This window comes from Leucopleurus acutus, assembly GCF_964270905.1.
Source record: "Leucopleurus acutus genome assembly, chromosome: 1".
Classification (NCBI taxonomy): domain Eukaryota; kingdom Metazoa; phylum Chordata; class Mammalia; order Artiodactyla; family Delphinidae; genus Leucopleurus; species Leucopleurus acutus.
Window position 1 is genome coordinate 22,157,207 of NC_139142.1, and position 16,425 is coordinate 22,173,631.

A 16,425-nucleotide genomic window follows, 5' to 3' on the forward strand; every position below is an offset into this window, starting at 1 on the left:
TATTAAATTAAACCTTGTAGTCCTCCTAACACTAGTTGAGATGAGAAAAGTGATTCTTTTATGACTATTTTTCTATTGGAGAGATTATCCTGAGTAGGAGTTTTCATTTTTTACATTTTTTAAATGTTATTGTTCATAGAGGATAAATAGAAAATCTAAAAATTAAGTAAACTTGAAATGATTTTTTATAGCTTTGTTTTAATAATTATGTATTATGCTTTATTTGCAGGACCGTGTACATGCGTTAGAAACGGTAAGTTGGGGCATTTTCTTTGTCCTTCTATCAGGATTACTGCTGTGTCCTGATGTGGATTTCAGAGCACTCCCCAAAGGAAGCAGTTCTGGAAAGCGTTTCTAAAACTATATCTAAGATTCAAAGGGGAAAGTAAGCTAAACTATACCAGAAAGATATGTAGATACAAACTTTTAAAATGAAAAAAAAAAAAAAGAATTAAGAAAAAAATTGTGTGTGTTTAAGTGGTCACTGCTCTCTCAAGACAGGTGATACACTAATTTATGGAAAACATAATTAGCTTAAATGTAATTATGCTTATTTGTTTCTGTATTTCCCAATCACTAAAAGGACTAGTTGATAAGAAACTGAGATTAGGTTGCTATTTATACTTTGAAGGGCAGTCAACATTTTTTTTTTTTTTTTACAATATCCAAATAATGATAAAAGCTGGTTAGCCTTCTTTTCAATAATCTTACTTGCAGGAATCTGATGTTAGGAAATCATTTTTTTAAGTACAAATATATAAAGATTACATGCTTGCAATATTTATTGGAAAATGATATACATTTTTATAGAAAAAAAGGGGAGATGACTTATTGTTCGGCAATAAAGTAATGGTTAGATAAAGTGTGAGATTTCCACCCAGCATGACGCAAAGATTTTGGGAAAGGTTTATTATATAATGTTAAATGGAAACAAACTCAAGATATAAAATTACGTGTACTTTAATGATAACATATGATGATAGGTGTATAAAAAAAGAATAGAAGCAGGCAAATCTTATAATAGCGACTCGTTAGACAAGAATTAGGGTTGTGATATCATTCCTTTCTCTGTTCCTCAAGTTTTAAAAAACATGGTTAGATTACTTTATAAATAAACATTTTTATAATAAAAACCACATGAATTGAAAGAATGGTAAAATAAATTATGGTACCACCTAACGATGAAATATTATTCAGCCATTAAAAGTCATATTTTCAAAAAGAAAATATTGACATGCTATTATATACAGGGAGGGGTATTTAAAGCTATATGGAGAGTATGATGCAAATATTGAATATGCATATTTTATGTTTAAAACTTTTGAAAACACACAAAATATTGAGTGACTTGGGTCTAGTGGTGATTTTTTTTTTAATGTTTTTAATGAGCAGGTGAAAAATAAGAAACTTTTAAACAATAAGGCTAATTAAGAATAAAATATTTATATTTTGAGTGTGAGGAAAGGAAAGATGCTAATTGAGAGTATTTTAGTCCTGTGTAAGCAAGTGATTTTGATCGACAGTGTGCAGACCCTAGCTGGGAAATAATCTATTCCTTAGATTTAACCAGGCCATTGGGAAAGTACACTGACTTTCTTGGTTTCAGCATGATGACATCGTAAGGTAATAAAATGTTTAGTGTTCCTCCACATATATTTTACTTATCCTTAGAAAGTGTCTTGCCAACAGTATTTGGCTTGTAAATTAAATGCCCTTTTTAAAAGTATGAACCAAAACAGAAATGTTGAGTTTGAGGACCTGGGTTCAGTACACAAAATGCCACTTCAACATTTAGTAAATCGCTTGTTTCTGGATTCCTTCGTCTGTAAAAGTGAATATAATTAAACATATTTTATCACACTGTTGTGAGAATTAAGAAAGAAAATATATGTGAAAATAGTTAGGACCAGACAAGTGTTAGGTTATCATTATCATTACGTGATTGCTTATTATTTCTTATTTAATCATTTTGATTATACTAGTATGTCATGTGAAGCTGAAAATTATCAATAACAACAAGAAGCCTATAGCTTTTATTAGTATTTGTTGGTCTTTTTTATTTACATAATCTCTTTACTAACATAGTACTATGGTATAAAATCTTAAATGCCTTATTCTAAGGGTTCCTCTAAGAATAAAGGTAAAAAATAAAAAATCATCATGAGAAAAATAAAACTGGTTAAATGAACTAGGTTTTTTACAGTGGCAGTTTTCTCAAGATGGTTTTAATTTGAAATAATTATCATAAGTAAAACCTCGGTAATAATGAATGAAAAATGAAAATGCTCAGTAATAATGTTAATGCTCAAATGTTATGAAATCCTTTGACTTCATATGGCATTATAAAGAGTGGATTTAATATACTTGGTAGACTGTTCAGCTGGTAAAGTATTTTATAGTTCATAAAATCAAATATGCTGGAAGCAGTCTCAAGACCATTTATTAATCTCTCACAACTTAGCACTTAAACCATAGAAAAATGTTGGTGGTCTCTCATTTGGTTTAGGTGGTATTAGGGTATGTAAGGCCTTGAATGTAGGATACATGTCCTGGTGATACAGATCTGCAAAATTTGAAATTTCATTATTCCATTAGGAGTATTTACAATAGATTAATTTTAAAGGTTTAGTAGTTATAATACCTGAAAATAAGAAGGTCTTTTTTGTCATAACGAGCAACTTGATTTGGCTTGTCACCAATGATCTATATGCTCAGGTCGCAGTTGTGTCTGTTTCCCTTTTCTTTCTCAATACTTCCCTCTCCTTCTTCACTAGCAGGTAAGCTTCTTGGAATAGAAATTACATTTTATTTACAAATGCACCCCCAGGGCCTGCAAAACATTTCTAACATATAGTTGACAATCAATAAACATTTGTAAAATCAAAGAATGAATGTTGAACTGAATGTATAATCCTCACATAGACTATTCTTAGGAATATAGGTATACACAGTACTGATAGTTGAGGGAAAAAAGTACCCAGAAGCATATCAATTTATTCTTTTTTCCCTAGCCTTTCTGATCAGTGTTACACTTTATTTGGTGTTTCACAGAAGCTCCCATGATCTTCATTAAAGTTTAGTGTGAATTCTCCTAGGAAGGAACCACCTTCAGCCAAAACATAGTAGGTTGATTCCCCAAATAAAGCTAAGTGATTACCTGAAAAAAATCTTGGTTGGAAGGATCCTTTTTAGGATCCTTTTTAGATTCCACATATAAGTGATAACAGAGTATTTGTCTGTGGAATCTAAAAAGTAAAACAAAGGTATAAAACAAAACAGAAGAGAAACAGACTCACAGATACAGAGAACAAACTAGTCGTTACCAGCTTGCAAGCATCCTTCCTACACATACTGGGGACTCAGAGTGGATATTTATTGGGCACTAAGGTACTAGGTAGACAGTGAAGAGGAGAAAAGGAAAAGGAATTGTGATCAGTTCTCTCAAGGAGCTTGCACTTTAATTGAGGAGAGAAGTTGCTTACATATAAATGAATTAATGATGTAAGATAAATATGCACTGTCTACAATATGTGAATGAAACAGTGCATTTTGTAGAAGGCATTACAAAGAAACAATAATTGTAAAATAAATTAACATCATTGCAGTCTAGGTTCGTCATGGAAAAGCATGGCTTTTGTAGTTTGAGGACATGATGGAGGAGATTAGTTTCCTCTCTGAAATGGGAAGAATCAGTAGTGTCAGGTAGAAAGAGCCAGAGAAGACATTCTATATTGGGGATGTAATAAAAGTTTAAAGGCAATAATGAAAAAAGAGTTAGCTAGGGCTTCCCTGGTGGCGCAGTGGTTGAGAGTCCACCTGCCGATGCAGGGCACACGGGTTCGTGCCCCAGGAAGATCCCACATGCCGCAGAGCGGCTGGGCCCGTGAGCCATGGCCGCTGAGCCTGCGCGTCCGGAGCCTGTGCTCTGCAACTGGAGAGGCCACAACAGTGAGAGGCCCGCGTACTGCAAAAAAAAAAAAAAGAAAGAAAGAAAAAAGAGTTAGCTAAAAGGATATTTAAAAAAAAAAATTTTAAGGCAAAATCATGAAATCATGACTCTCATACAAATATAAAATGAACTCATGACAAATGAGTTTAACTCATTAATTAATCAGAGAATGAGCAAGATGTTACAACTCACTTAAAGGAACATTCAAAGAGCAATAGAGTACTGAAGTGAATTTAAAATAGAGGCAAAACGGGCTTCTTCCATAGTGGAGGAAGGAAATCAACTGAACCTCCCCAGACAAAATTTATTTCATGTCTATGTACAAGAATCATTTGCATAGCGATCAGTCATCTATAACTCACAGAGTTATAAATAGCTCAAAGACAGTGACTGATACAGAGATCCTGTAGAATCAAAAAACCCAGAAGGGTCCGCGAGGCAAAAACTAGTTTTTCACTGAAAATACCCAGTAAGTTTTTGTTCCATTTCAAAGACTTTCACATCTTTTTTTTTTTTTTTTTTTTTTAATAGCCTCATTGTCTGTAAAACTGTGAGAGAGTAATAGACACTTCGGGGTTTTGAAATACAAACCAAGGAGTTTAGATTTTATCTTTTATATCAGGGATACAAGTGGGTTTCTTCCTGAGTGCCAGTTCCTACTGGTCAGTACTGGCTATTGAAACATTCTTTTGGGAAGGATTCTGGGCTGCTCTTTTGGAGAGCACTGCTGTGATTGCTTTGCATTCTCTGTTGTGTCCATTACGAGGTTGGGAGGTGAAAGGCGGTAGCATGGCTATTTAGCCAATAAGTAGTCATTAATGGTTTTCAATCAGGGGTTGTGGCGTGGTGAATGTGGTGTGCAGGAGTACAGCTGGAGTGGTGGTGTGCAACCACCACTACACTGGAGTGGAGTGGTGAGAGCCTGCAAGCAGGAAGAGGGAAAGCGCATGCGGAGGTAATACAACTTTAGGACTGTGCTAGGAAAATTAGGAATTGGGACAGTTTGGTGCCAGAAAGGCAGGGTTAGAGTGATTACCCTTGTTTATAGAAAGGCACTAGTGAACTTAGTAAGTGGGAGGTCAAGGGAGAAGAGGAGATATAGGCAGTACAATAAGAAGTCAGGGTCATTTTAGGAAATGAAAGGGAAGGGAAAGCTGTTCAGCTTGGAGATACAAATTCTGTTTGTCATATCGCACCTCAGACCTGTCTTTATTTTCATTTCCATAAATGCCATGATAATTTAGATTCTCAATACCTTTGTATTAGTTAGAGTTAGCATGACCTCAGTTAAGAGAAATCCAAAAAGAATTATGGGTTAAGTCAGATAGAAATTAGTTTCACTCTCATTTAACAATCCAAATATATGGTGTCCATGGCAGGTATGGTGTCAGAAACCCAGGCTTCTTTTGTTGTTTTGCTCTACCATCTTCAATATACTGCTTCTGCCTCCTGATCTAAGATGCCTGTTCCACTCCAGCCCTTAGATTAATATTGTAACTAGACAAAAGAAAGAAAGGGAGAGCGTGTATGTAACTTGCCTTTAGTGAAAACTAGAATTTGCACATATCATTTCTGTTCATTTACGTGGACCGGAATTTAGTGACATGATTATAACTAGCTTTAAGATTCAAAAAGAACGAAATAAGCTATAGACTTTTGGAAATTTCAAAGTAAACTTCTAAACAACTCACAGGTCAATAAATAAAAGAAAGGACATGCCCAACTCATTAGGAATTGGCATAACCTTTGAGACAAAACCAGACGGAATGTATAAATAAGGGAAATTAAGGAACTTCTCACATATTAACATGGATACAAAAATATTATACACAAATATTAGCAAAATAAATCCTGGAAGTTATAAAAAGGAAAATTACTCATGAACACTGACAAATTACCAATTCATCAATTAATTGAGTTTATTCCAGGAATTGAGTTGGTTTAAAATTAAAAACTCAGTCAGTGTAATTCACCATAGTGACAGATTGAGGAGAAATAAATTTAATAAGGTCATCCCAATAGATGAATAAGAAGATTTATTCCTATGATATCATTATCATCCTCATAAACCTTTTAGAAAACTAAGAATAGAAGAGAACTTCCTTAATCTGATAAAGGTCATGTGAAAAAAAATCTCTGGCAAACCTCACCTTAGCATTTTGAAAGTCCCTCTTTAAGACCAGGAATAAGCAAAGGATGCCCCATTCTACAGTTTCTGTTAGACACTGTGTTGGTGGTATTAACCAGAGCAGTAAAACTATCATTATTTGAAAGTAATATTATTGTTTGTATAAAAAGCTCTAGGAATTCATAGTTAAATTATGAAAAATAGTTTAACAAGTTTGATAGAAACCAGTATTTGAAAGTCCCTTTTCCTTCTAACTCCAGCAACAATCGCTGAGAAAATGTTATTAAAGTTACTATATCAATACAAAAGTAACAAAGAATACAAAGTATACGGGAAAATATCTGACAAAAACATTCAAGCCTTTGGGCTTCCCTGGTGGCGCAGTGGTTGAGAGTCCGCCTGCCGATGCAGGGGACACGGGTTCGTGCCCCAGTCCGGGAGGATCCCACATGCCGCGGAGCAGCTGGGCCCGTGAGCCATGGCCGCTGAGCCTGCGCGTCCGGAGCCTGTGCTCCGCAACGGGAGAGGCTACAACAGTGAGAGGCCCGTGTACCGCAAAAAAAAAAAAAAAAATTCAAGCCTTTATAGAGAAGACACTCTGGAATAGTCAAGATACTTCTGAAGAAGAGGAAGTGGGGAGAGTTTTCCTAACATACATATAACCTTATTAAAGCTATTGAAATTAAGATAGTGTAGTCTTGACACAGGAATATATAAATAGGTTCATGTAATCAAATAGAGAATCCAGAAACAAATATGTGTACATAGAAACTTGATGTCTGACATACCTGGCATCACATATCAGAGGAGTAAGGATGGACTTTTTAATAGGTGGTATGAAAAAAATGAAATTGAACCCCTATTTCAGATGCAAAAGTGGGTGAAAGCCTAAATGTGAATGATGAAACCGTAAGGCTTTAAAACGAAGTATAGTTTAGTATCATCATGACCTTGGGACTTTGGAGGATTTCTAGGGGTGAGGGGAGGGGCACTGAAAACATAGGTCATAAAGGAAATGACTGATTTGACCACATCAAAATTAAGAACTTCCATAAATCAAAAGACAACATAAAAAGAATGAAAAGAAAAGCCACACTTGGAACACATTTGTAGCAGAAGATATAACTAGCAGTTTGTATCCAAATCAGTTTGTATCCAAATCTTATTGCCAACAAAGCAATTAGAAAAAGATAAACAATGCAGATTAAAAAAAAAGAAAAAGAATAAAAGGCATAAGCAGGCATTTCAGTTGAAGAAGAAACATGTAAGAATATATTCAGCTTCATTCATAATCAGGGAAATGATGACTAAAACCACAAAAATTGTCATTTTCTTTATGTATATGTTTTATGTACTCATTTGTATCTATGACACATTTTACCAAAAAGCAAAGGAAATTGAAACATGTTAGCAGCACTTTTTTGTTTTTTAATTTTACAACGAAATGATTAATGCTATCCCTGACAGTAAGGTTCAAAGAGAAGTGGTGAGGTACAGCACAGTCTTCCCGTAGAGTACCTCCAAGAGTACACAAAGATCTTCCAAGGGGCAGTCAAGACACAAGTAGGTTTAGGAGAATCCATTTTTATATCCTCAGCTACTACCTGCATGTTCTCTTAAAATAGCTTGGCTTGAAGAGGGCCTCTTACTTTTCATAATCAGCCCCCTCCCACTTTGCAGAAGAAAGGCTTCCTTCTCACCCATCCAGGGTCCCATGATGGCAAATTCCCCCAGGCACATCAGGGTGCCAAACAAGGGGCAGTTTATGATTTGGGTGCCTTCATGTCCTCCTTTAATCAGGTCACTAAGGTAAGGCTTCTTGTCCTTCTTAGTCATCCATATATTTTTGATAAGAACAAAGGGTTGTATTAGATATTTGGGGTGTTGAGAATGGGTTGTTCTGAAATCGACATGTATTGTTGATGGATGTTGAGGAGGAGTAAAGACAGTTTTATTTAATGACCTCACCTCTTCCACCACCTACTATAATCAGAGAATGTATAGCTCCAGAAAACAAAGCTAAGATGTGTTGGAAAGAAATCATTGAAAGCCGCAGTGTCTTATTTCATCCGGGTGACAAACTCTGGTCCGGCTCCATGCCTTATCTATTTATCTGTCTTAGAATTATGATTCAAAAGTGAGACGGTTGTCACGAGCACACATCAACACATTACATAGAATTGAAAAATGAAGTCAGACTTTTTTCTGCCAGAAAGTACTGCTGATTTGGCTGATTGGTTTGACAATGAGGACTGGCTTTGCCAGTCTGCAGCTCTAAGTTTTGGATGCAGATATACTTAATGCTGAGATAAAATAAATATATTAAAATTTCATACTGATAGAATGGTATTGAAATTGAGATTTTTATTTTTTGCATGTGTTAAGTTCAGTGAAATATCTCTAAGTGAAAATAGAACAGTTGTAGTCATTTAAGTCTTGGTGAGTAAAGCCTTTTGGGTTTACCTTCCAGAAATGGAAAGTGAATGACTTTAATAACTACATTACAATCCTTTGGCAAGTCAAGTGGTTTCTAATTCTTTGCTTTCAACAAAATTGAAAGAGGACCTAATCGAGCTGGTAGATCATTTAAATTAATTTTTGATGACAGATCACTGTGTAATCTTTGCTATAAAACTAGGAAGGCATTCAAGAAATTGAGTGACATTGTTATAACAAAACTAATTTCATTCTCACGTACCTTTTTATGTGAACAAGACTTCTCAGTGAGGAAATCTATAGAAACAAAAAATAGAAATAGAAATGGAACGCTGTCTTATTGAAACAAAATTAGCATTTACCCATGGATACATGAGCTAATTGAATACAGGAGAAGAGGAAGCTATATCCATCCCAGTAAGAGATATACAGTTGGAAGCCTTGAGGTTTTTTGACATTTCACATTTAATTTTTTCTCAAAAATTTTAATATACCTAATATTAATTATATGATAATTCAATCCATAATAATGTTTAACACTTAGAGCATTATGGTCACAGAGAGTTTTAAAAATCAGTTCTTCTCTCTGTATATATATATATATATATACATTTTTGTTACAGAGAAGGATAAAGTATGATAGGATAACCAATAAATAGGCCTGCAAGCATAAGTATATTATATATTAGGATAAAAGTCGGTGAGGGAAAACAGATTTGAAATAAATTCAAAGGGAAAAGGAATCATATAAAATCTGTCTTTTAAAGAGGATAGTATTTAGTTATTTTGGAAGTGGATAAATGGTGGTAACAAATTAATGAGATTTAAAGTTCACTGGATAAGTTTATATGAGTAATATAAAAGTTTTATTTGAAAATGACAATATTTACTACATTCCAGAATTTTCATCCTTTGCAACTACCTAAACTTATGATGAAAACATTCTGACAACTTAAAAATGTGTGTATGGAAGGGGGGGAGAGTAAGGGAGATATACAGTTTAAAAATTATTTAGGGAGGATGTAATTAAAATTTTGAAAAGTGTCGACTGAGAGCAAATGTGTAACTGTGTAGTTGCAATTTGTCAGTGTTTAATCAACTTCTCAAACCAAAGTTACTTGAAACAATCTAAACTTCCTGTATTTTTAGGATATACTTGCAGAGATAACATAATTTACAGGATAAATCCTAACCTGCAGCTATATGGAGAAAAACATGCACAAATTTGCCTATCTGAGAAAAATTACAAGACACAGGAAAACTGTTAGAAATATGATTTCTATTTTTAAAAAACTGCTAGAGGCTTAAGCACATCTCTAAAGGATTCATTCAGCTAATATTAGTGGTACCAGACTTGAAGTATGCATACCAGTTGATCTTCAAGATCTTGGTATCCACGAGTACAAGAGTATGCCAGTATGTCTCTGGAAATTACTAAGTGATGCTGCGTATTCTGATTTCACCTGTCTACTGTTAGACACTGATTGTTGGGGATTTACTTTCAATTTCTTTCCCTTCCCACTATGGATCTAACACTAATTGTGCTTCACCCTACTACGTGTGCAAGCCAGTCTACAGGCACATAAGTTGTTGAAGAAGGATCATTATTCTTTGTTAGGACACCAGAATCTGCTCTGGGGCAGTTAGGAGTATATGGACCCAATAGTGTTAATGTATTTAACTAAAGTGTCCTGGTTTAGCTGAGGAAATAACTGACTTGAGTATGTAAATGTGGCCAAATAACAGTTAATTATCTGCAGTGCCTCTTCTAAGTATTTGTAAGAATCTTGAAGCTGGGTAAAACTTGCCTTTATCTCTTTATAAAGCCAGAACTTGCTGTTTCAAAACCAAAGATCAAGCCAGGTTCATTTTTGGTCTTGCCAAGGCTATAAGCCTCTCATTGAAGTTGCCTGAAAGGTTCAGTCAAATTGGCTTTACACCAAATAAAACGCAGTGTGCTCTGTACGGTTTTGACCCAGAATCAGGTGAATCTCAGCAGTTTTGGCTGAGCTGCATTGTAAAATTTTGGATTTGTTCGAACTTGACACTTCCTGGGAACCCATTCAAACTGAAACCGGAAAAAGGTTTTGCACAAACCCTGTCCTAGCCCGTTCTGCCAAGTTTCCCACTGCTCTAATGTTAGTCTACCTTCTGTATATTCGCATCGAGGGCAAACGGAAATATCCTCATGAATCTCTCATGAGGGATCTTGGTTGAAACAATCTAGACATTCTCCTTTTGCCACCTTGTCCCAAAATACAGAGTCTGTATTCTGTGTTAGTCAGTATTAAAATGTGTATATTTTCCAATAATGGGGTCATCTTCAAAGGGTTAAATTGCAAAAACATGACTGTGCTTATGTTAAAATGAAGAAAATGGTGCTGAAACCGGTGGGCTGTTTATACACAGTTGCAACCTTGTGGCAAAAGGTGATGACCAATTTAAAAATGTAAGACTTCCTTCAGCCTGCAAAGATCGTTTCTCACAGCGCTGTCAGATTTTTCATAAATGCGGTGACATAGGGAAAGTATCATTGAGAAATTACATAATAAATGCAGCTTCACCAGCAGATGAATTTAGTATTATTGAACTCCTCAGTGTTTGGAGGTCAGTCTGACAGCTTCATAGTTGGTGCTGATAAGTAGTCAGACTGCCTAACTTTCTTGCTTGATGATGTGTTTTATAGTCCTTTTCCAAACACTATCAATAACAGTGCATTCTATGGGTAAAAAGCGCTTGTTTTGTATTGTGAAGATAATATGAGTGTATATATTACAAAACACTTTCTGAAGTACCTTTCTGAAAAATATAATACATATAAGAAATGCTTTCTGTTCTCTTTAAGAGAGCATATCTGGGTGAAATCTCAGAGTAATAATGTATTACATCTTTTTAAGATCCTAATCTAACTATAAAATGAAATATTGGTATTACACCCTTAACATATAGTTGGTAGGAGTAGTGTCTGTTACACACATTTTGAAGTAGCCTTTACATAAAAAGCTAATTTGGGAATTTTTCATTTTGTGCACGTAATTTTAACCAATTGCATACAGGTTTCAGCTGAAAATTATTATATGCCTAGTTTTAAATGATGGAAAGTGATATAGTACAACAGTATCTGATTTAGAGTCAGAAATGGTGGGTTCTGGTCATATCCTCCCTGATAACCAGGCACATGACTCTGGGCACGTTGTTTAACCTCTCTACATTTCAGGTTTAAAATTTTTTTTTTTTAATTGTGCTGGACTGGGTCATATTTTAAAAGTCTTTTACTTAGTAGACTCTAGTCTAGGAGGAATTAAAAAAATTATCTTCATTAAAAAATTTCCACCCTATGAATAGTTGCTTTCAAACAATTTACCCTGATTTAATCACATAATTGTATACAACAGATACTTGTTGAATCCCTGCCATATCTCGACAGTGTCCTTGGGCATATAGCAGATTGGGTCCCTGCTGCCGTGGATCTCACATTCTAGGTAATGTTACAAATGGAAGGACTCTTAGAGACCCTTGTCAAAACCCCTCACCCTATAAATAAGAAGTATGGAGGACAGAGGAATTTATGAATAGCCAAATATGGCAAATCAAGGGCTAGAATTTATTTGTCCTGATTAGTGGCTCCGTGTTCTTTCCATTCCACATACTCCACTTGTGAATGTTGAGAGTAATGAAGACATGAGTAAGGAATGCTTTATAAGTAAGTACCTAGTGAATGATACTAAGTGAAGAGGAAGACAATTAACAACGAGATCCCATATTTACCTTGAGCAGGGCAAGAAGTAGAGTCATAAACAGGACACTGGATTCTTGAATCATATTTAGAATTGTCAAAATATGCCCTCGACCTCTTGGTACATGGAGTTTAATAAAGCAGCTTTGATCTGGTTTTCTTCCTTGAGAACGTCGAAGAGTGTTGGCGTGCCCCTTGGCTGCATTACTAGTTGTGTCCTGAGCTTTTGCTCAGTGATATCAAATGCCTCAGTCGATCTTTTTTTAATTTTATACTCTAATTCCACTTACACAACTGTTTATAAAGTTTGTTTAGGACTTTTAACAAACTTTGATCTCAGATGAAAGGCTGGAGAGAGTATACTGTCACTATTAGCACTATTAATATAAATATCCAAAGTGGTCTTGTGTTAATTATTTAGCATTAGTGAACGATTTTATCCTATCATTGCCCCCAAATACATTATACTTGAACATCAAACAGTGAAAGACCATCAAAGTAGCCCTTCCCTCATTATTGTCTTTAGGCTCTGTTCTTATTTCGCATAGTTCGTGCTCTGTAAATGATTTTCTGGAACTTCTTCAATGTTTTTCTCTACTAGGATCTCACTCTACCTATATCCATGGCAAAGGCCAATAGAACACATCCTGACTTGTTTGTTTCATTGTCATCAGACATTAACCAGATAGTCTAAAGCATATTAAATATAGACTCACTGACTTAAAACACCTAGATTCTGTGAAGTACTCCCTTTATATCTTGTCAGAGAACTTACTGTTTTCAGCTTTTATCCCTATCATTTCTAACTCAGAACTTGTTTTGCTTTGTAATACGCCAGAACTCCACATTAGACATTAGTTTTTCCTTGAAGAAGAGTGTATTTGTTCCCAGACATGAAGGAGTTGACTGAGAGGGTAAGGCAAAAGCCAGGTGATCTCCACATTTCTTAGAGAACGATTAGAATTTGGTGCCCTGAGAGTTCGAAGACCTGGTTGTGAATCCTGGCTCTTTCACATGGACAACTCACTTAACCCCTCTGATCCTAATTTCTATTGTCTATGAAATGGGCCTATTACTTATCCTATTTGTGTCACCGATTTGCTGAGAAGATCAAATGAGGTAATGGATGGAAAGTCCGTTTCTAATTTAAAACAAATATTCCTCCCTTATGTGTGCACTACCTTTCCCAGTCACAGGAGCAGTACATGGGCTAGAAAGATTTGGCTGACTAATCAGGACATTTGCATTCTGGTCCTAGTTTTGTCACACTGGTTATGTGTCTTGGCACTCTATGTTATATACATTTTACCTCCAAAATTCAGTTTAATTATTTCAAATTTAGGGTCTGAGAAATTTAGGTTTATAGTTCTTATTTAATAATCCTAATAATTTTAGTTCAACACATTCCTGCCTCCAGATTCAGTTGACCTGGGATAGGACCCAGTAGTTTCTAAAGCTCCTCAGATGATTCTAATGTGCAGTCATGTGTGGGAATCACTGATTTAAGCCATCTTCTTTGTGCCCTTTAAGAAGGTGCCTTTACAGTCCATCCCCTAGAGCCTGGTGTTACTCTGCCTTCATGTCTGTTGGATGTAGTCCTATTAATTTCCACTGAGTTAATTTCATGCCTTTTCTACTGATACCATCATGTATTCTGTGCCTACAACATATAATTTCCAGTCTACCAAAACAACATTCATAAGATTCTTTCTCAAACATTATTTTTTTAAAAATTTCCAGGAATCTCGTGTGCTTACTTGTAGCTTCTTACTAAAATTTAACCTTGTTGGGCCTAACTTCAAGGGCAAATTTACCCAGTCATGAGCTCACCAAATGATTAATTCTCTGATTTTAATAAACCTTAATGAATTGTCCAGTTTACAAACTAGTATTTTTGGAAACCATATAAAGAGTTTAAAAAACAAATACGTTGTTTTGTAAATCAGTATATTGAGCAAATTGGCTATTCAATCAGTTTTCTTTTGACTACCTGCCTCTCTCATCTCTCTTCTTGTTTCTCCTCTTTTCTACTTTTGTGTTAGTTCCTCCCTCTGTGACATCACACTCATTTCTCCACTCATTTCTTTCATTCATTTCTCTATTCAACAAATGACCACCAACTAACCCATGTAAAGGACTGAGTATAAAGCATGGTTTATCTTGCAAAGCAGCATAGGACAAGTACTTCATGAACTACCAGACTTCGTATCAGACTCCACAGAAGTAGTTTACAAAGGCTCCCAGGAAGCAGAAATTAGGTACTAAAGGATGAACAGGATCTGAGAGGTGATGATAAAAGGCAAAGAGTTTTTCAAGGGTGGTTTAATCTTTATTATACCATCAGGGTCATTTGGACCCAATCTTAGTCTATTAATTTCTTTTGGTAAGGATTGATTTTTTTAAATTATTTTTTTTCTTTTTTTTTTTTAGTTCTTACAAAGAGCAAAGAGAAATTTTCCTCACTTTTAAGATAGAAAAAATTCATTCTGTCTTGCAAACACCATGAGTCTATTGAAGCCTATTATAAATCCAAGATGTATAATGAATCTTGGTGATCTTATTTTCTTGAAACATTTTCCTATTTCATCATCCTAGAAATTATTTTATTGGTACTTGTCAGTTGTTCCCAAATATGCTAGAAGAGACCAAAATCATATGAAGATGGAGGGATAAGGGGATCACACAGAAGGATGTTGCAATAAGTGACCTAAATCATCACTGTTACATAACATTTCAATTTTCTTATTGTGTTGTCCAAAGTATATCAAGAACTGAAGAGTCTGAGAATTTTATCCTTCTCACCAGTTACCAAATTAGCCTGCCATACTTTTACGGATGCTGGAAGAAGACATGAGACAAAGGACTTTATTAGTCACAGCACAGCTGGCCCCATGAGCTGCATGTTTGTATCACTTCCCTTTGCCTCCCAAGTCCCTCAGGGGCAATATGGAGATGGGTCCGGGTGGGCGTTGCACATGCAGTGAATTTGTGTTATAGCTGAGGAACCCTGAGCTTATGTAACCCCAGTCTTATAAAGGGAGCTACAAGAAATTCTACCGAACCTTTGCCTAAGAGGAAGACAGTGTATTTCCAAGTCTGTTTGCTATAGAAACATTCTTGGAAAGCTATTCTGGGATAAAAGCCATCATAAGACATGTAGCAATGCCACGGAGAAGTACCTTGCATCAAAATATTGTATTATCTTTCAAGAAGAAGTTTTATAGTCTTTTTCTTTATTATTATTACTTTTATTGGATGCAGGTTGATAGTTCAGAATTTCTCACTTTCTCCCATAATGACAAAGAGAAGGAAACTGACAGAGGAAGACATTTCATACTTATTAGATGAATCAGAAGATGAATATAAAGAGACAGACAGTGGCATTCCAGATACTCATGATGATGGTGAAATTGATTGTATAAGCAAAAGTCAGATTATGAGTCTTCAAATGATAATATCATAGATGAATTTTTTGCAAATCAATGAATGAACAATCTATTTCTGAGGACAAAGAGGAAATAGGGTGCTCTCTTCCAGTTACTTAATCAACAAGAAGGACTTCATTATGCAACATTTGGCAACAAGAACCTGGAGCAGTGCATTTGCTGAAAGAATGTGTGACAGTACTCTTTCATCTTTAGTTATGTTTGTGCACCATAATTTACTTCATATGGTTCGTAAATGGGCAAACGCTGAAAGCAGGTTGTATAAAAATGTGATTGAAAGGAAAAGATAATATAGAAATGAAAATTTTTGTTGGATTGACCATTCTAATTTATACTTATAAATCTAAAAAATGAAAAAAAAATCTGCAATTATGTAGTAAAGAAGACTGCATTATCAATTTTTTAAAAATTAGAAGCAGGGCTTTCCTGGTGGCACAGTGGTTAAGAATCCGCCTGCCAATGCAGGGGGCATAGGTTCAGGCCCTGGTCCGGGAAGATCCCACATGTGGCGGAGCAACTAAGCCCATGCGCCACAACTACTGAGCCTGCACTCTAGAGCCCGTCAGCCACAACTGCTGAGCCCATATGTGCGCCTAGAGCCCGTGCTCCACAGCAAGAGAAGCCACCACAACGAGAAGCCTGTGCACTGCAAAGAAGAGTAGCCCCCGCTCACCACAGCTAGAGAAAGCCTGTGCGCAACAATGAAGACCCAACGCAGCCACAAATAAAT

At 35.5% G+C, this 16,425-nt stretch overlaps 1 protein-coding gene across 1 annotated transcript in view; it reads left to right on the forward strand.

Annotated features, from left to right (window-relative positions):
• The window catches only part of CEP128 (centrosomal protein 128), a gene marked incomplete at its 3' end in the record, with an annotated part of 415,812 nt that overhangs the window by 361,641 nt on the left and 37,746 nt on the right, over positions 1-16,425 (forward strand). Inside the window, exon 19 of the mRNA XM_082855117.1 lies at positions 230-253. Coding sequence (XP_082711243.1) covers positions 230-253 — 24 coding nt within the window. The remainder of the gene's footprint in view (positions 1-229; positions 254-16,425) is intronic.